At 39.5% G+C, this 21183-nt stretch overlaps 1 protein-coding gene across 3 annotated transcripts in view; it reads right to left on the bottom strand.

Annotated features, from left to right (window-relative positions):
• The window catches only part of LOC120246957 (phospholipid-transporting ATPase IB-like), a 205002-nt gene that overhangs the window by 98005 nt on the left and 85814 nt on the right, over nucleotides 1–21183 (bottom strand). For all 3 annotated transcript variants that reach the window (XM_039254618.1, XM_039254624.1, XM_039254633.1), the window contains exons 23-25: nucleotides 17028–17166; nucleotides 10437–10501; nucleotides 104–276 (exon numbers count right to left, since the gene is read on the bottom strand). In XM_039254618.1, the coding sequence (XP_039110549.1) occupies nucleotides 104–276; nucleotides 10437–10501; nucleotides 17028–17166 (377 nt within the window). The remainder of the gene's footprint in view (nucleotides 1–103; nucleotides 277–10436; nucleotides 10502–17027; nucleotides 17167–21183) is intronic.

The raw sequence follows: 21183 nt of genomic DNA, 5'->3' as shown, positions 1-21183 counted from the left end.
GAACTTTGCCTCTGCAAAAGCTCATATTTCTATGTCTACATTTTCTTTACATATTTATGTTAAATATAGCAGGAAGGAAAAAGAACAGGGAATATATCCTTACCTACAACATAATACTGCTCTACACGAGAGGGCCAAGTTGAGGAAGTTCCTCTTAATGTCAGGATGGAAGGCATACTTCAGTGTTTCACCGTCAATGATGAGGGCCAGGTCATTTTCTTTCCCTAACAGGATTCCAAGATCTTGACAGTTCTGATTAACTGCTTGTTGTGTTGCCTAAAACAGAGTGGGGGAGGGGGGCATCTTATTTTTCTTATTTTATATCTAAATATATATATAAATAAAAGACTTTCTGAATCAAGATGGTGGATGGAGGCATACTTTTTACCTCATTCTCTCCTTCAAATATCTCACTGAAATGAAAAAGTAACATGTAAAGGAGAGTGACCTCATCGATCCCCAGTGAAATGCCAACAGAAACCACAGTGAGATACTACTTTATACCTAGTAGCATAACTAGAACCGAAAAGTCAGATAGCAAATGTTAATCAGGATTTGGAGAAACCCACACCTCTCAAACACTGCTGGCAGGAAGGTAAAATGATCTAGTCACTTTGGAAAATAGTCTGATAGCTCCACAGATGGGGAAGCGTAAGTTTACCAGGTGAGCCAGCAACACCCCTCGTAGGTATATGTTCCCAAGACAAATGGAAACCTGTGTCTACACAAAACTTGTACATGACTGTTTATAGCAGCACTATTCACAGTTGCCTAGAAGTGAAAACAACCTGATGAATGGATAAACAAAAATATCCATACGATGGAATATTCTTTAGCCAGCAAAAAGTTATGAGGTATTAATGCATTCTACCCATGAATGAACCTTAAAAATACAGTAACTAAAAGAAGCCAGTCACGAAAGACTGTATGTTATTATGACTCGATTCACATGAAAGTCAAGACTAAGCAAATCTAGAGAGTTTGAAGCCTATGGGGAACCTGACCGATGTATCTAAGTAGATTAGTGGTTTAGGGTGGGGGAAGGAAGATGAGAGAAATGGTAACTAAAGAGTAGGGAGATTTTTTTAGAGGTGACGAAAGTGTTCCAGAAGTTAACTGTGATGGCAGGTGCGTGTATTTGTGAAAACATTAAAATGGACTGAACTGTATACATTAAACATAATTTTTTTGTGATATGGATATCTCAATAAAGGTTTTTGAAAGGTATTTAAGAGTAACTTCATATCAGGGGCGCCTGCGTGGCTTAGTCGGTTAAGCGTCCGACTTTCGCTTAGGTCATGATCTCGCGGTTCGTGGGTTCGGGCCCTGCATCAGGCTCTGTGCTGACTGCCAGCTCGGAGCCTGGAGCCTATTTCAGAGTCTGTATCTCCCTCTCTGACCCTCCCCTGCTCATGCTGTCTCTCTCTCTCTCCTAGAAATAAATAAAAATATTTAAAAAAAAAAAAAAAGTAACTTCATATCAGCTGGAAAATACAAGTGGGTGCAAAGAGCATACCAGAAAGTTCAGAGAATTTTTGAGAAAAATATCAAAGGCAGGAACAAAATAATGGAGGGAACTCTACAAAATGGAGTCTTGGGGTTCTATGGGAGAAGTATAGAAGTTTTAGAGGGCGCCTGGGTGGCTCAGTCGGTTAAGCATCTGTTTTTGGCTCAGGTCATGATGTTGCAGTTCATGAGTTCGAGCCCCTCCTCAGGCTCAGTGGTGCCAGCTCAGAGCCTGGAGTCTGTTTCAGATACTGTCTCTCTCCCTCTCTCTCTCTCTCTGCTTCTCCCCCACTTCCACTCTGTCTGTCTCTCTCTCTCAAAAACATAAAAACAAAAAGGAACAAGGTCTCCACTTGCTTTCTAAAAAAAGAAGTTTTAGAGATTCATTGCTCAGTTTAAGATATGTGGGAGTCACCTCCCTTCGCTTATTTTCCTCCAACCACCCTTCCTTTCCTTCAAAATGCACATAAACTGTTGAAAACTCAAAATTTTAGAGAAATGACTCCCCATGCCAGGAGCAGAGTAGAAAATTCAGATAGTGGGGTATTTTAAGGAAAATACATAACAAAATTGTAAGTCATACAGATTAATGCTAAAGATTAACGTATTCATCAAATACAAGTGAAATAAAAATAATATACATGTTACCACTTTCTGTTGAAAGATTAGTGATTAAGTTTGCCAGAAGATTTCTTGATTGTTGCCAACTCTTTTATTTCTTTGACTATGTGAAATGAATGCCATAAAATACTAAATCATATTTAAAAGCTTATTAATTGCTTTGCTTAACTATACTTTTCAGTTATATTCAGTCATCTATAGAAATCAGAGATTATTTTCATGATCTGCACTTTTCTTAAATATATTCATGAATGACATTTTAACAAGATGTGGCACTTGGGGAACAATTTTAAAGCATAACAGGTATCAAGCACCAAAACTTTAATCCTCCTTCCTATTTTTCTCAGGAGGCTTTCATTATTCATTGCTCGAATGAAATAACTGTGTTTCCTGTCAGAGTGGCTAAAATGAGCAAATCAGAGAACTCTAGATGCTGGCGAGGATGTGGAGAAACGGGCACCCTCCTCCACTGTTGGTGGGAATGTAAACTGGTACAGCCCCTCTGGAAAACAGTGTGGAGGTTCCTCAGGAAACTAACACTAGAACTCCCCTAGGACCCAGCAATAGCACTGCTAGGAATTTACCCAAGGGATACAGAAATGCTGAGGCATAGGAGCACATGTACCCCAATGTTCATAGCAGCACTCTCCACAATAGCTAAAACATGGAAAGAGCCTAAGTGTCCATCAACAGATGAATGGATCAAGAAGGTGTGGTTTATCTATACCATGGAATACTACATGGCAATGAGAAAGAATGAAGTCTGGCCACGTGTAGCAACGTGGATGGACCTTGAGGGTGTTATGCTGAGCGAAATAAGTCAGGCAGAGAAGGACAAATATCATATGTTTGCACGTATAGGAGGATTAGGAGGAACTTGACGGAGGAACAAGGGGGAGAAGAAGGGGGGAAATGGTGGGGGAAAGGGAGAGAGGCAAACCATGAGAGACTCTTGAATGCTGACAAAAACTGAGGACTGATGGATGTTGGGGGGAGGGGGGAATGGGCATGGAGGAGGGCACTTGTGGGGATGAGCACTGAGTGTTATGTGGAAACTAATTTGACAATAAACTATTTGTAAAAAAAAAATTTAAAAAAAAATCTCAGAAAAAAAAAAAGAAAAAGAAATAACTGTGTTTCCTGAAATAAAAGGTAATCTAATAATCCTTAAATTACAGAGGCCTATATATAAATGTGAAGGTCTAAAAACAGAAGAAATTCAGACACTTAAAATTTGATTTCACACTGCGTAAGAACTAAAATATATACTATATGTATATTATATCAAACATTTCCACTTCTACTTTTTCCAAATAGTGGACTGTGTTTCCCCTCAGTGATATCAAATGACTGTAAGTGTTTTGTTGCCCCCGAAATAATCTGGCAAAATTGAAGTTTTCCTATCCATTAATAACTCTTCTGTTTCATTTGATCACTGAACATGAAACTTGGTGCTTTTCTAATTAATATGTTGCTTTCAAGTTTACAGTTTCTTGGAACACGTAAATGCTTGGAGCTAAAGCTATCAGTTTTAATGTCTTTTTTTCATCCACTCCTAAACTGTTTGCTTTTCTTTACCAGTCCATCTGCTGCCAATGTTAATGGGTTAAGATAATTCCTCCAACATGGTTCGCTCGAGACCATGACTACCTGAGCCATTTGCCAACATCAATTATGTAAAACCCTCCACAGCACCACCTGCGGCACATTATGTGGGAAAATGGCATGATATGCTTCATCATGTAAAGCAAGCGCATCAGTAATTAAGTAACGATTATTTAGGAATAATGAGTTTTGAAAATGACACACCTCTAGCGTTTACAAGAACTTAAAACATAAGAGAAAATCTTAAAGTACCAAGATGACCATGGAAATCACAATATGTAAGTGAAATAGAGGGTTCACTAACAAGACTGGCTTCTGGAAAATTCAAATTATTTATACAACCAAGACCAACATATTCACAAACTTTGTAAACACAAATTTGAATACATGTCTCAGTTGCCTTTGCTGTATAATTTGGAGAAATAAAAATTATAATTCAGGCTTCATCTAATGTTTAACAGTAGAAGAGTTGACAAAACATAACATTTTGTTCTATATTTATTATACTCTTAAGAGACTTACTAATAGTACAGATACTAAGGGGGGTGCTGGGTGGCTCAGTCGGTTAAGCATCTGACTTCAGCTCAGGTCATGATCTCACAGTTCGTGTGTTTGAGCCCGAATTGGGCTCTGTCCAGCTCAGAGCCTGGAGCCTGCTTCAGATTCTGTGTCTCCCTCTCTCTCTGCCCCTCCCTTGCTCACTCTCTGTCTGTATCTCTCAAAAATAAATAAAACATTAACAAAATTTTTTAATTAAAAAAAATAGTACAAAGACTATACACAACCCTGAATGTATATGCAGACTAAACTGAGAAATAAAGGAAAATATTAGAAAAGATACCACCACTATTATATGCCATGAAGAGTTAAAAATAATGAGAAAGTTGAAATTATATATTAATATCAGATAACATAGCCTTGAAGAGAAAATATTACCAAAAATAAAGAGAAGCATTTCATAATGATTAAAAAGTTAATTTTTCAGGAAGAAATAACAATTATATTTCCTAATAATAGAGCCTCAAAATATATGAAGCAAAAATAGGTACAATAAAAGGGAGAAATATAAAATTCATAATTACAGTAAGAGATTTTAATAATTCTTTCAGAAATTGATAGAATGGCTAGAAATGCAACGGGGACAGTTTATTACAATAGTACCCCCAACCCTCGTGACTCAACTGATATCTGCACATAGTATTTTACCAAAACAGACCATATTCTAGAACATAAAACAAGTCTTAATGGATTTAAAATGATTGAGACCAATTAAAGTATATGTCCTTTGTACAAAATTAAAAGGAATAAGACATCTAGAAACATGCCAAATATATGTAAATTTAACACATTTCTAAATAAGACAGGGGTTAAAGAATAAATTAGTAAAAATGGGATATTTTGAAATAACCATATTAAAAATGTAACATTAATATTTATGGAATACAGCTAAAGCAATGCTAGAAGAAAAATTATGGTTTTAGTGCTTAAATTAGAAAATATGTCAGGGCGCCTGGGTGGCTCGGTTAAGCGTCCGACTTCGGCTCAGGTCATGATCTCACAGTTCATGGGTTCAAGCCCTGCGATGGACTCTGTGCTGACACCTCAGAGCCTGGAGCCTGTTTCAGATTCTGTCTCCCTCTCTCTCTGACCCTCCCCTGCTCATGCTGTCTCTCTCTCTCAGAAATAAATAAAAAATATGTCAAAAAAGTAATCACCTAACTTTTCACCTCCTGGTAGGCAGGATTTTAAGATTCCCACCCACCAAAGTGCAGGCTCCTTATGATCCATTCCCCTTCAGTGTGAGCGAGCCTGACCTCATCTGGTAGGCTCTTTCAAAAGAGGTTTTAAAGGTCAGAGACAAAGGGCAGAGATCTCCAAAGCCACAACAGATGTTCTTTTGTTGGCCTGGAAGTAAACTGCCATGTTGCAGAGACAGCCACAAGGCCAGGACCTAAGAGTGACCCCAGTTCCCGAGCGCAGTCCCTGGCTGACAGCGAGCAAGAAGATGGGACCTCATACAGACACAAGGAAGTAAATTCTGCCAACCAACTACGAGAGCTTAAATGTGGCTTCTTCCCCGGTTGAGACTCCAGATGAGGATGCAGCCCGCTGACATCCTGATAACAGCCTAGTAAGACACTGAGCGGAGAAGCCACCTAAAGCATGTCAAATTCCTGACCCATGAAATCTGTCAGACAAAAATATGTATGTTGCTTTAAGCTGCTAAATTGGTGGTAATCTGCTGTGCAGCAATAGGAAAGTAACATGCTGTTTTAAAAATATAGTGCATTAGTAGAAAATTTAAGATACAGTTAAGGCCAGCAGATCAAGAGACAGTTGCCATTGAAAAGACAATTTGTTATACCCACAGATCCCAAGATGTGGAAGCAGATCACACAGTGGAGATGCGGGGCATACATGGGAGGGCACGGGGTTCAGTCAGGAGGCAAAGGGAACAGAAGGAAACTGTGGGCAAGAACCTTTATTGCGCTTTCCACAAACAGGAACAGGTGAGAGAGGGTAAGCAGGCTTAGGATTTTACTAGTTTGAATTATGTCAGTAGGCTCTGGGGCTTCGGGCAAGTGCAGAGCCGCCCAGAATGTGAAAGCCTGATAAAGGAGGAGGTAGGGGTGTGGGCTCCAGATTGGTTGGTTTGCATAAGAAAGGCACATTCACTGGGCAAGCTGTTTACTAGCTCTGGGAGTTGCTTAACTCAGGAAGGGAGATAATTTCCCAGTACCTCCCTAGCAAAGCACCCAGTAATAGCAAACATCAGAATAAAGATAATAAAAGACAGGGTTACTATATACATATATATAGTATATATATACCTCAAAAAGACTGAAGAACAGATTAAACACAAAAGCAGTAGATGGAAGTAAGTAATACAGACAGGAGTAACAATCAAGGATATTGAAAACAGACAAAATATAGAGCAAATAACAAAATAAAAAATCTGGTTCTTTGAAAAGATCAACAAAATGAGTACACCCATTACTATACTGATCCATAAAAAGAGAATATAAATTATCACTATCAAGAATATAGAAGTGGAGCACCTGGATGGTTAAGCACCTGACTCTTGATTTTGGTCATGACCTCACAGTTCATAAGATCAAGTCCCGCATCAGGCTGTGTGCCAACAGTGCAGAGCCTGCTTGGGATTCTCTCTCTCTCTCTCTCTCTCTCAGAAAAAACTTTAAAAAATAAACTTTATTTTGGTATTTTAGGAGCAAGTAACTGGAAAATTAATCTATACACACAATTCCAGTTCCAATATAGCCAAATACATAAAGTACCTAGTGACAAACCTAACAAAATAGAGTCAAGATTTTTAGTTTGATGTTACTTGTCTATTTTTGCTTTTATTACCTGTGCTTTTGGTATCATATCCAAGAAATCATTGCCAAGTTCAATGTCAAGCAGGTTTCCCCTATGATTTCTTCTAGGATTTTACAGGTTCAGGTCTCTGTTTAAGTATTTAATCCATTTTGACTTAATTTTTGTGTATGGTGTAAGGTGAGAGTCTGCTATGGTCTGAATGTTTGTGTCCACCAAAATTCGTATGCTCAAATCCTAATGCCCAGTGATATTAGGAGGTGGGGCCTTTGAGAGGTAACTAAGTCATGAAGATTAATGCTTTATGAAACAGGCTCCAGAGACCCCGAGCTCCTTTCACACAGCTTAGAAGGCACCAGCTATGAACCAGGAAGATGACCCTCACCAGAACATGATGCTGATGGTGACTTGATTATGGATTTCCTAGTTTCCAAAACTCTGAGAAATAAATCTCTATTGTTCATAGGCTACCCAGTCTGTGATATTTCATTATAGCAGCCAGAATGGACTAAGACAGGATCTAATTTTTCTCTTCTGAATGTGAATATCCAGCTTTTCCAACACCATTTTTTGAAGAGACTTTCCTCTCCCTAACGTGCATTCTTGGGATCCTCGTAATCCATATATGTGTGTTTATTTCTGCATGCTCTACTCTTTCCCATTGGTCTCTGTCTTTATGTCAGTACCATACTGTTTTAATAATTGTAATTTTGTAAATATATTTTGAAATCAGGAAGTATGAGGTTTCTGGCTTTGTTGTTCTTTCTTAGGATTGCTTTGGCTATTTGGGGTCTTGTGATCCCTTATGAATTTCTGTAGATAATTTTTTTTTCTACAAATTGGAACTTCTCGTGTGTGCAGCTGCAGCAAACATTAAATATAGCCAGATTACCATAAAACTCACATTAAAGGCCTTGAGTCCAATTTCTCTTACCAGATTCATCATGTCCAGCTTTCAACAAAAATTTACAATACATGCTAAAAGGCAAGAAAAAGCACGGTCTGAAGAGCTAAAGCAAGCATCAGAATGAGATTCAAAGAGAACACAGATTTTAGAAGTATCCGTTAATTCAAAATAAACTCTGACTGGGGCTCCTGAGTGGTTGAGTCAGTTAAGTGTCCAACTCTAGATTTCGGCTCAGGTCATGATCTCACCGTTCATGAGATGGAGTCCGGCTCTGGACTCTGCTGATAACACAGGACCTGCTTGAGATTCTCTCTCCCATTATCTCTCTGCCCCTTCTTCACTCACACTCTTTTTAATTAAATAAACAAACATTTTTTAAAATAAATAAACTATGATTAACATGTTAAGGACTATAATGGAAAAATAGACAACATAAAAGAACACATGGTGAAGATAAAGAGAATGATGGAAACACTTAAGAGTAAAAATGAGGGGCGCCTGGGTGGCTTAGTCGGTTGAGCGTCCGACTTTCGCTTAGGTCATGATCTCGCGGTTCGTGGGTTCAGGCCCCGCGTCGGGCCCTGTGCTGACTGCCAGCTCAGAGCCTGGAGCCTATTTCGGAGTCTGTATCTCCCTCTCTCTATGACCCTCCCCTGCTCACGCTGTCTCTCTCTCTCTCCCCTAGAAATAAATAAAAAATATTAAAAAAAAAAAAGAGTAATAAACTATTTGTAAAAAAAAAAAAAAAAAAAAAAAAAAAAAAAAAAAAAAAAAAAAAAAAAAAAAAAAAAAAAAAAAAAAAAAGAGTAAAAATGAAATGCTAGAAATAAAAAACACTGTAACAGAAGTGAAGATTGCCCTTATTGAGCCCAACAATAGACTGAACACAGTTTAAAAATTAATGGGCTTGAATTATGTCAACAGGAATTTCCCAAACTGAAATACAAAGATAAAAAAGAATCAGAAAAAAAAAATCCCGAATGGAATATTCAAGAACTCTGGGACAATTTAAAAGATCTAATATACAACTAATTGGAATTCCAGAAGGAGAAGAGTAAGAGAACAAAACAGAAAGAAAATTTTAAGTGCTAATGACTAAAAATGTTCACAACTAATAGCAAACACATAACCTAGACCCAGGAAGCTTAGAAAACACCAAGCATGATCAGGGTGCCTGGGTGGCTCGGTAGTTAATTAAGTGTCCAACTTCAGCTCAGGTCACGACCTTGTGGTCCGTGGGTTCGAGCCCCGCGTCGGGCTCTGTGCTAACATCTCAGAGCCTGCATCCTGCTTCAGATTCTGTGTCTCCCTCTCTTTCTCACTCTGCCCCTCCTCAACTCATGCTCTCTCAAAAACAAACATTAAAAAATAAAAGGAAAAAACAACCACCAAGCTAGATAAATACCAAAAAAAAATCTATACCTAGGCATATCATATTCAAACCACAAAATCAAAGGCAAAGAAGAAATATTGAAAGAAGCCAGAAGGGAAGAAGAAAGAAATAGCAGGCCTCTCATCTGAAACCACGCAGCTGAGAACCAAGTGTTGAAAGAACAAGAAATACCAACCTAGAATTTCATATCCAGTGCAATCATCCTGCAAATGTGAAAGAGAAATAAAGACTTTCTCAGACAAAACCAGGAAATTCATCGTCAGCTGATCTGCCAGTAGAAATATTTTTAAAGTTTTTTCATGGAGAATAATAATGATATGTATCAGAAACTCAGAACTACATTTTTTTAAAAAAGAAGAAGAAAAAGACTGAAATGGAATAGATAAAATTTATTTAAAATTCTTTAAAATGGGTAGGAAAATTATACAGTAAAAAAAATTAATAGAAAATAAAGGGTGATGGCCATTTCACTTTTATTTATTTTTTAATGTTTTTATTTATTTCTAGGAGAGAGAGAGAGAGACAGCGTGAGCAGGGGAGGGTCAGAGAGAGAGGGAGTCACAGACTGAAACAGGCTCCAGGCTCTGAGCTGGCAGTCAGCACAGAGCCCGACGCGGGGCTCGAACCCATGAACCACGAGATCATGACCCAAGCGAAAGTCGGACGCTCAACCGACTAAGCCACCCAGGCACCCCAGCCATTTAACTTTTAAAGGGCAAGGATGTTCAATATTGGATTCCAAAGTCCTTTCATTCTTACAATGTAAATGCCATCTTATCCACTCAAACTTCTGATAAAGACCGCTGTATGCACATGTTTTTCTTTTCTTCTTATTTTTTCCATTTTTAAAATCAAGGGCCTGAGCGCTGTGTCTGGTATGACGCTGGGAAGAAGGGTGATACAGGACCAGCCTAAGACTGAGACAAGCGGTGGGAACCGGAGGTGATGTTCCAGTGGGCTTCAGCGGGGGTTCAAGAAAACTTCTGTGATTTTAAGGTGCTGGGGAACGCTCAAGGAACAAGTTGGGTGCACTGGTATTACACAGAATTTTTAAAACTCGCGTACCTCAAGTGACTTTGAATTCAGTTGAATACGAGGCATCTGGGTTGATAACAGTTTACAGGAATAAGCTGCAAAGCGAGAAATAAAGAGGTCACATGTCTGAAGACTCGATGCCTCCCATGAGTTCATTTTCTTAATAAAAAATCTATTTTCAAAAAAAATTAAAAAATAAACAATCTATTTTCTTCCTTCATCATAAGAAAGAGTCCTATTAATAGTTCAAAGTCTAGTAGTTTAGCACAAGCACTGAGCAAGGGCTTGTGGAGGGAAAACATGGAAACATTGGTTCACTTTTATCGTAATCAGCAACTTAAGTAGAAATGGCTGGGAAGGGGCGTGTAGCTAACGGCTAAATCTGTACCTTTAAAAGCCTGTGGATTTTTCTTTTTATTCTCTCTCTGTGACATCAGATTCAGCTCATGCTTTATATCAGTTCCAAGTCCTGAGGAATCCAAGTTCTGTTGTATGAAGCCACTATATCAACATAGAATTCCTACTGTACTATTAAGATCCTAGCTGTGATGAGAAGAAATAAGCCCACCCAAGGTTTATAATAACATTCAACATAATGACCAAATTATACACCTCAGGGGACACCTGGGTATCTCAGTTGGTTAAACGTCCGACTTCGGCTCAGGTCATGAGCTCACAGTTCTCAGGTTTGAGCCCCGCGTCGGGCTCTGTGCTGACAGCTCAGAGCCTGGAGCCTGCTTCGAATTCTGTGTCTCCCTCTCTCTCTACCCCTCCCCTGTTCACACTCTGTCTCTCTCTCTCTCTTAAAAATAAACAAACATTAAAAATATTTAAACAAATTTATACAATATCACTTTAAAATTTTTTAAATTTATTTTTGAAAGAGAGCATAAGTGGGGGAGGGGCAGAGAGAGGGGGGGGAGAGAGAGAGAGAGAGAGAGAGAGAGAGAGAGAATCCCAAATAGGTTCCATGCTGTCAGTGCAGAGCCTGACATGGGGCTCTCCCATGAACCCTGAGATCATGACTTGAGCCAAAATCAAGAATCAGATGCTTAACTGACTGAGCCCCTCAGGTGCCCCAGGAGATAATCATTTTTATTTATTTATTTATTTATTTATTTTAAATATTTTTATTTATTTCTAGGAGAGAGAGAGAGAGACAGCGTGAGCAGGGGAGGGTCAGAGAGAGAGGAAGTCACAGACTGAAACAGGCTCCAGGCTCTGAGCTGGCAGTCAGCACAGAGCCCGACGCGGGGCACGAACCCACGAACCGCGAGATCATGACCTAAGCGAAAGTCGGACGCTTAACCGACTAAGCCACCCAGGTGCCCCGGAGATAATCATTTTTAAATGATCTTCCTCATCGGTTACTGGTTCATCTGATGTTTCTTATGTAAATAATGGGTTTCTTTCCCCACAGAATGCAGTGGTCTTTAATTTCCATGTTGAAGCTTGTGGATATTTGCTTTGCATTGCTACAGCAGTTTCTCAAAACCAGAGATTCTAAACTTTTCCAAGAATTCTAAAGATTCCCTGATACATTTTTTAAATGTTTATTTCCATTTCCGGGTGGGGGGAGGAGAGTGAGAAAGGGGCAGAGAGAGAGGACGGAGGTTCCGAAGCAGGCTCTGCGCTGGCAGCAGAGAGTCCAGTGCGGGGCTCGATCCCAGGAACCGTGAGATCATGACCTGAGCTGAAGTCACAAACGACTGAGCCACCCAGGCGCCCCAAGATTTCCCGATACATTTTATTGCAGTGTTCACGTGTCCACTTTTATTCTGTAATCTGTCACGGACAGAGCGAACTGCCTAACGCTGGCAGCTTCTGTGCCAGCATGCAGGTTGGAGAATCAACAGCTGTGCCGGACACAGACACGCCAGCCCCCACCTGTGGGTCCCAGTGCTGCCCCCAAGAGGAGGCAGCTGCTGCTGGCTCCGTATGAACAAAGGCTAAAAAGTCTCCATGTAGAGGTTCCTCAGAAAGTTACAAATAGAACTACCCTACAACCCAACAGCTGCACATAGGTATTTACACAAAGGATACAAAAATACTATTTCAGAGACACATGCAACCCAATGTCGATAGCAGCATTATCAACAATAGCCAAACTATGGGAAAAGCCCAAAAGTGCATCGAATGGATAGATGAGTCGATAAAGAAGAGGTGATATATGTACATACATATACATGTATACATACATATATACATGGACATACATATGCATGTGTACACATATACATATAATGAAATATTACTCAGCCATCAAAAAGAATGAAATCTTGCCATTTGTAATGACATGGACGGAGCTAGAGTGTATTATGCTAAACAAGACAAGTCAGTCAGAGACAACTACCATATGATCTCACTCATATGTGGAATTTAAGAAAGAAAACATGTAATAGGGCAAGAGGGGAAAAAGGAGAGAGAGGGAGGCAAACCATAAGAGACTCTTAATGAGAGAGAACAAACTGAAGGTTACCAGAGGGGGGGGCGGGTAGGGGAAGGTTGGCTGGGTGACGGGTACTAAGGACGGCACTTGTAATGAATACTGGGTGTTGTATGTGAGATGAGCCACTAAATTCTACTCCTGAAACAAACATAACGCTGTATTTTAACTAACTCAAATTTAAATAAAAACTTGAAACAAAAAGTATCTGAATTAAAAAAAATAAAACAAAAAGTCTCCGTATATTATGATGAAAATTCAAATCAGTATGCAAGTATCGATGCGTATACTCGGACCCAGCATCATACTGGGTGCAAAGGAAGATTTACGACAGATAGATGATAAGCCTCTTAAAACCTAAGGAACCAAAGCTAGCACAAAAAAGAAAAAAACACACACAACATATTAGTAAGCCAAATATTGTAGTATAGATGCCGCTGAGGTCAAGAAGCAGCAGATCGTGTTGAACTGTGTTATCAGGAAGCTTTCAGGGGGCGCCTGGGTGGCTCGGTCGGTTAAGCATCCGACTTCGGCTCAGGTCATGATCTCACAGTTCTCAGGTTCGAGCCCCGCGTCGGGCTCTGTGCTGACAGCTCAGAGCCTGGAGCTGCTTCGGATTCTGTGTCTCCCTCTCCCTCTGCCCCTTCCCCGTGCTCGCTTGCTTGCTCGCTCGCTCTCTCTCTCTCAAAAATAAATAAACATTAAAAAAAGCTTTCAGAAGTTACTAGAACTAATAGTCTTAGGAAACAGACAACAAACGTGACAGGAGCCCTTCTTTTCACCGGTGGCCACTGTCAAAACCCAATCCTGACACACTGATTCCTGAAAGTACCTCAGTAAGTAAACCCCCTGCCAAGTCCTTACTCCAATTTTGTTTGGAACCAGCGCCAAGACTGTTCATAAGTGCACACCGTTAGCCAACCTGAGCTCCATGAGACGCGGCAGTAATTAGAGCTGCCTCCACATGCACGAACGCAGCGGCCAGCATTTTTAAAGCCCTCACTGTGCCCAGTACTTCAGAAAGAACTGTACAGGGCACCTGGGGGGCTCAGTCGGTTGAGCGTCTGACTTCGGCTCAGGTCATGATCTCACAGTTTGTGAGTTCGAGCCCCGCGTCGGGCTCTGGGCTGACAGCTCAGAGCCTGGAGCCTGCCTCTCATTCTGTGTCTCCCTCTCTCTCTGACCCTCCCCTGCCCATGCTCTCTCTCTCTCAGAAATAAATTTTTAAAAAAACATTAAAAATTTAAAAAAAAAAACAGAAGTATACAGACACATCTCATCTCATCGTCACAACCACCAGAGGTATCACGGTTATCTCCATTTTATTAATGAGGAAACTGAGGGTTAGAAAAGCCCACAAAAGCATCAGGGTATAACTACAGAGGCAGAAGATTCAGGCTCAAAACGTGGTCCTGTGACTCCAGAGTCTGATTTTAAACCACTCTGCTCTAGACTGTCTTCGATGTGAGCTCTCAGACACAGCTCCATCTTTTCCTTTGGAAACTGCTCCCCAACCATTCAGACTCACAAAAGAACGGGGAGGGCTCTCTAACCAAAGGCTGTTGCTTTTCTTGGAAAAGAAAATGGGCCCAGAGAGCCTCTCAGGAAACAAATTATGTCAGCACAGGCTTCGGTTTATATCAAAGTTCGCGGACTCCACTTTTAGCTGGACTCTGCCCGCGTAGCCTCGAAGGGATGACCATAAAATTCAGTCTGGGACCCAGCACTCAAAAGGCACCAGGGGACCGGAGGCTGCATTCAGGCAACAGACATGCTTTGCTTTGCCCTTACAAAGGTTTAGACATTTGAGCCAACATCTACGCGTCAAGGTATTTCTTATCAAAATACAAAATTCGTGATTATCTTTTAAAAACAAAAAACCTGTGCCAACATCAGCCACTCGTTTCTGAAAGGCAAGAATGCTCTGCCCGTCCCTGGTGGGGCCAGCGCCCTCCCCGTGGACTTCCCCCTCCGACCCGTGTGTGCTGCCCCCCATCGTGTCCTGCCTGATTCTTCCCGATGTTTGCAAGCCCTGCTTTGAGAAACTAGAGAGTTTGTCTCCTTTCTTCCTTCAAGTCCACCAAGAGTTACTAACCATTTTTTTTGAATGGATGCATTTTAATATGGCAGTTTTCTAAGAATCCAGTTATTCTGAGCAAAGAATCCTTCAAGTGAGTTATAGACTGCTAAGAAAAAATAAGTTTCGTTCCACAAGGATAAAAACTCCCCTCCTAACACCAATGGCTGTGTCTCATCTAGGTAGCGTTTCAGTCCCGAGCTGAGGACACGGTGGAAGGCTCAAGAAAAACAAACAATTTTTAGGTTGTGGGTATGGAAAGAATGATTGGGTGCAATCTAGGAAGACAGTAAGAGAGCAGCTCTTCTCCTTTGTGGTGCCGGCTCAGCTGAGCCCCTTCGCAGGATATACACTAAGTTACTGTAGTCACTGAGTTCACGGTTATCAAGAAACACAGCAAGTCACACGAACGCCAAAATACGGGAGAGCTGCATATGCATAGTACGTCCTCAGATATTTGCCAGGTGGATAAATGAGTGACTACATGTCCTCTGAGTCCTTAAATTACATTAATATCTAGCATTCATGAAGGACACGTAAATGCCGCACCTCAAGTGAAGGTCTTCACAGAGATTACCTCAGGGCATCCTCACAACAGCCCTATGAGGCTAAAACTATTATTACCCCATTTTATAGACAAGAAGTTGATGTTTTAGAGATGGTAAGCAGATCTTCAAAGATAACCAAGCCTTCATTGACTCCGTGTTCCCTTCCAGCTACACCCTATTTCTCTGCTCGCCTGCACAGCAAAACTCTTTGAAAGACTCCTCTGTACCCACTGCACCCCCATCAGTGAGGGCTGACAGACCAACCTACCAAGTGTACCCCAAACATAGTCCCTCCCTTACCCTCCCCATCACACCCTCGTGCAAGTCACCATCGTCTTTTGTCTAGACTTCTACAAAGGCTTCCTACCTGATCTCCTGACTTCATTCAGTCGAGTCTCCACACGGTAGCCGACAGATAGTGTTAAAACACGAATCAGATCATCTTACTCTCCTGCCTGAAACTGTACTCACTTCCTGCTGCAGCCTGACAAGCTCTCATCTCCCAAGTTCTCTGCTTTACTCCCTGTCCTCCGCCACACTGGCCTTCTGATTGATCCTCGGATATCGCACATGCCCCACCAGGGCCCCTGTGCTCACTCTTCTCCTTGCCGGGAACACGCATCCTTGCTCCCTCTTCCCATTTGGTTCCTGCTTCGAAAGTCACCTCCTTAACAGGTGTTTCATCCATCTAATCACCTTCCCTACCTCTTGCTATGCCTTTCTTTGTTTTTATTCTTAGCGCTGACTGCAATATCATAAAACACAGTAATTTGCTTCTTAATTTTATCTTCTCTACTTGTATATATGTTTCATGAGGACAGAGAGTATTGCTCAAGTTCTCATTCCCAGCTCCTAGGTTTTCCTGGTATCTAGCAAGGATTCAATATTCATTGAATGAATAAATGTAGAATGAACACATGAGTGGAGGCAATATTTAAAGGGCAGCTGGTGCACACAGACTCATTTTATCATACATGTTAATCTAAACAGAGCCGGCTACCATGATGATTATGAAAAAAACTAATACTTTCAATTCCTTGTCACCAGTGAAATTTGAATATGCAGAGCTAACAGTTAATTTCTCGACTCCTATTCTGCATACCTCAAGCCTAAGACACAGTCATTCATACAGGAAAGTTAAGGGGAAAAGGGGCCAAAAAAAGTGACATTGGAGCTTGGGGGGAAAATAACTGAATATTCTAATAATCAAAATACATATGAATAAACATATATAATACAAAGAGAGTTATATACATTGCAGGGAAAATATGCCAAAACTTCAGGATTCCAAGGAAAGGAAGAAACTACACATTACTCATGTAAGCCTTCTGCAGTCTCTATTTCAATGATGTGAAGGAGACACAACAGTTTGCATTGCTTAGTTTGTTTAAATTTTTGGCCATGTGATGCCAAGGTTCCATTGCACTCCATTTTTCCCACAGACATATAAAACGAATACCTGAAGGAAGCTCAATCATTCATTCTATGGATACTAGGATATATTTAGAATACCTGTTCAACCAGCTTTGTAAAAATTTTATACCAATTACCTATGTTAATTGCAGTTTCTTGTTTATCTCCTGTCAGGACCCATATTTTTATGTTTGCTTTCAGTAGAGTTGTTATCGTTTCTGGAACGTGTGCTTGAAGGTGATCTTCAATGGCTGTGGCGCCAAGCAGCAGAAAATTCTAGATATTTTTTTGAAAGAGATATTTTTTTATTACTAGTTAAGATTAAAAAACAGTTTAAGATAGAATGAATTGGACAAATTTTGACAAAAGATATGCATTCTCCTTATTATGTGAAGTCCCATACCCGTACACACACATATATACTTTTTTCTAGTTTCTTCCATGGTCTATTTGTCCATCCCTATTTTGCTACAACATGAGACAGGTTAGCATGATAGTTAAAAGCATAGACTCATGGATCCAGGCCCTAACTCTACCAGTTCCTACAAGTTATAATCACAAGTGATCACATGCACATTACTTAAATTTCTATGCCTTCATTTCTTCATCTATAACTGAAAAAGTAGGAGTGAGGGGGAAAAACTCATAGAATTATTGAAAGAGTTAACATTTAGAAAGCGAGTAGAATAATATCTAACGGATTATAATTAGGAAATTAGATATAGATAGGTAAGCCCTCTTCCTTCATTATTCTTCAAAAATTATCATGATCAATCTGTCTTCTATTCCGGTATGAATTTTAGAACAAACTGGTCAAGTTTGTAAAAATCCTTTTGGGAGTTTTATGCATTTCCTATATTATTTCCTGTATTACATTAAGTTCATAAATTACTTTGAGGAGAAGTGCCACATTTATTATACTGGAGTTTCTCATATATTGCATACACCCATCTACTGGTAGAAGTCCTTATAAACAATTTCATAATTTTCTTCACAAGTTTCTTAGCACCAAATGGTTTATAGTTTTTGTTTCTACTGTGAATTATTTCCCTGTCACTGTAGAGATTCAAACAGAAGTCCAATGGCAGATAAAGAGATTTATGTAAAGCATAAATTATTTCCCAGAAGCCAGCACAATATAAAGGTTCAGGGGTTTTTTACACTGCTATTAGTTGTTACAGTGAATTAAGATATAAAACAAGCTAATTCTGTGCTGATAATTAGAATTGAAATAATTTTTAGTCTTCTCAATGACAGCTGCATTTTTAAGTGCTAAACACTCAAGTCATATTAATCCTATTAGATATTCTTTATTTTCATTCTGTTTTTGTCCCCATTTCCACTGTAATACTTTCGAGGTATTTCTATATTGAAACTTTGGATTTTAATGTAAAATTTCCCACAACTAGCAAAAAGTATTTTCAGTAATGATTTATGTTTCCAGGTATCAAACATGGAGTTTTAAAGGAGTGTTTTAAACTTTTTCATGATAAAAACACTCGGCTAACTAGGAATGAAAGGGATCCCTTCCTGATTATGGCAAGAGGAGGGGGAAAGTAAACATTGTGAAATACTCCCAGGTTATTCTGTTCTCCTCACAAGGGCCTGTACTGAAAGGAAGCTACCTTTTCAGAGACATATCAACTTGGGCTTATCAGAGCCTATCAATCTGAGGCAAGGGGAATGCTCATCTCTAGTTCCTTCTAGTTTTTGATGTGGGGGAATAGAAATACACAACACAGGCACACAGAAGACTGAGATATAATCATGAGACTATAGAACAATTCTCCTCTCTCTCACCTTACCACATCAGTCTGTCTCCTAAATGAATATGGGCTATTGCTGATGAAAGATGTGCAAGGCTCAGACCCGATTTAAGAAGGAGTCTCTAGGGAAACCCAAAGTCAGCAGGGAAGACAAAAACAAGGACACTAGATGCAATTTTAGCCTTTGAAACCACAGCTCTAGCAAACAGTAAACACAGCCTAACTTCTAGTTGGAGAAACATAAAACCTCACCCAAAAAGCCCGTTTGCCTCATTCCTTTTATCCACATCATGTATGACTTTCAACAAAAAAATTAAAGGGAAGCTCAAGACTTAAACCACAGTCTGAACAGACAGAGCAAGCATCAGAACCAGACTCAGATATGACAGAGTTTGGGGGTTACCAGAAATGACTATGATTAATATGCTAAGGATCTAATGGTAAAAGTGAACAGCATGCAAGAACAGACAGCTAATGTAAGCAGAGAGAGAGAAAATCTAAGAAAGAATCAAAAGGAAATATTTGCAATAAAAACCACTGTAAGAAGAATGAGGAATGCCTTTGATAGGCTCGTCAGTTGTCTGAACACCCCCCAAGGGAAGAATTAGTGAACATGAAGATATGTCAGTAAAAACTTCCCAAACTGAAAAACAAAGAGATAAAAGAATGAAAGCCACAAAATAGAACACCAAGAATTGAGAGGCAGTTGTAAAAGGTATAGCATACATGTAATGGAATTATCAGAAGTAGAAGAGAAGAAGGAACAGAAAATTCTTGAATTATCAGTGAGAGTTTTCCAAAATTAATGACAGACATCAAACCTTAGTCCCAGAGCTCAGAGAACACCAATCACGATAAATACCAAAAATCTACACCTAGGCATTTCATATGCAGACTCTTTTCAAAAGAAAATCTTGAAAGAGTCCATGGCGGGGGAGGGGCGGGGGGGAGGGCGGGACCTTCCCTATACAGGAACAAGAGCTGAAACTACATTGGGCTTCTCTTTCAAAACCATGAAAGCAAGAACATCGTGGAATGACATACTGAAAGTGTTAAAAGAAAAAACACACACCAAGCTAGAATCCTGTGTCCAATGAAATTATTCTTCAAATGTAAAGGAGAAATGCTTTCTCAGACAAACACAAATCGAGGAAGTTTGTTGCTCATGCCCTTGCCTTGCAAGAAATGTGAAAAGTAGTTCATAAAGAAGGAAAATAATGTAGGTCAAAACTCAGATATACATAAAGAAAGGAATAGCATTAAAGAAGGGATAAATAAAGGTGAAAAAAAGATCTTTTATTTTCCTACTTGTTGGTTTAACAGATATAGTTTGTTCAAAATATAACAGCAACAATGTGATTATGGGTTATGGATAAACAATGTATTAGGTGATTATGGGTTATGGATAAATGCAATGTATGACAGCATACATAAGAGATGGGATGGAAGAATTGGAAACATGGTTATAAGAGACCTGCCCTGCCCATGACATGGTATAATATTATGTGAAAGTGGACAATTTAGTTGTAAACATAAAGTGTGAAACACGAAAAACATTTCTAAAAGAAGTATAATTGAAATGCCAAGAAAGGAGAGAAAGTAGATCAGTTAAAACCAGAGAAGGCAGAAAAAGGAGTAGACGATAAGGAAAAAAACATAAGAAAGAAAAGCATAGAAAATCCTTACAAATGTGAAAGATATTAAACTAGTAATAACTGTAAAAGTGTATGATCTAAATATATCAGTTAAAAGAGAGACACTGTGTGAATGTATTAAAAAAACAAGACAACTCTATGCTGTCGGTAAGAAACCCACATTAAATATGAAGACACAAATAGGTTAAAAATAAAGGGATGGAGAAAGGTACACCATGCTATCACTAATAGCATTAACAGCTACATTCATTTCAGACAAAGCTGACCTCAGAGCAAGAAAAAGTAACAGGAATAAAAAAGAGGCATTACATAGTAAAGGAGTTAGTTCTCTCAGAAGACATAATAATCCTTAGTGAACCCAACAATAGAGCATCAAAATATATTAGACAAGAACTCATGGAGCTACAAAAAAGAAAAACACACATGCAAAGAAACATATTAACGTACTATTCCATGTAGAGACTCCAGCACTTCTCTGTCAGTAACCAACAGACCCGGCAGACAGAAAATCAGTAAGGATATAATTGAACAGAATAGAGCCATCCATTCATTGCATCTAATGGACATAGAAAGAATACCCACTCAACAATAGCAGAATACACTCTCTTCTCAAGCTTACATGAACCACTCACCAAAACAAACCATGTTCGGGGCCATAAAGCACAAGTTGTTTGAAAAATAGGAATTATCAAAGTGTGCTATCAGACCACAATGGAATTAAATTAGAAATCACTGATAGCAGAATAGCCTCAAAATATTTGGAGATTAAGCAAAAACACTTCTAAAAACACATGAATCAAACATGCAGTCTCAAGAGAAATTTTAAAAGATGAACTAAGGGACGCCTGGGTGGCTCAGTCGGTTAAGCATCC

The sequence above is a fragment of the Hyaena hyaena genome, unplaced genomic scaffold (genome assembly GCF_003009895.1).
Source record: "Hyaena hyaena isolate Hyena2069 unplaced genomic scaffold, ASM300989v1 scaffold_11, whole genome shotgun sequence".
Taxonomy (NCBI): Eukaryota; Metazoa; Chordata; class Mammalia; order Carnivora; family Hyaenidae; genus Hyaena; species Hyaena hyaena.
The sequence above is the reverse complement of the archived record's forward strand: the minus strand, read 5'-3'. Positions and strand labels throughout refer to the sequence as shown.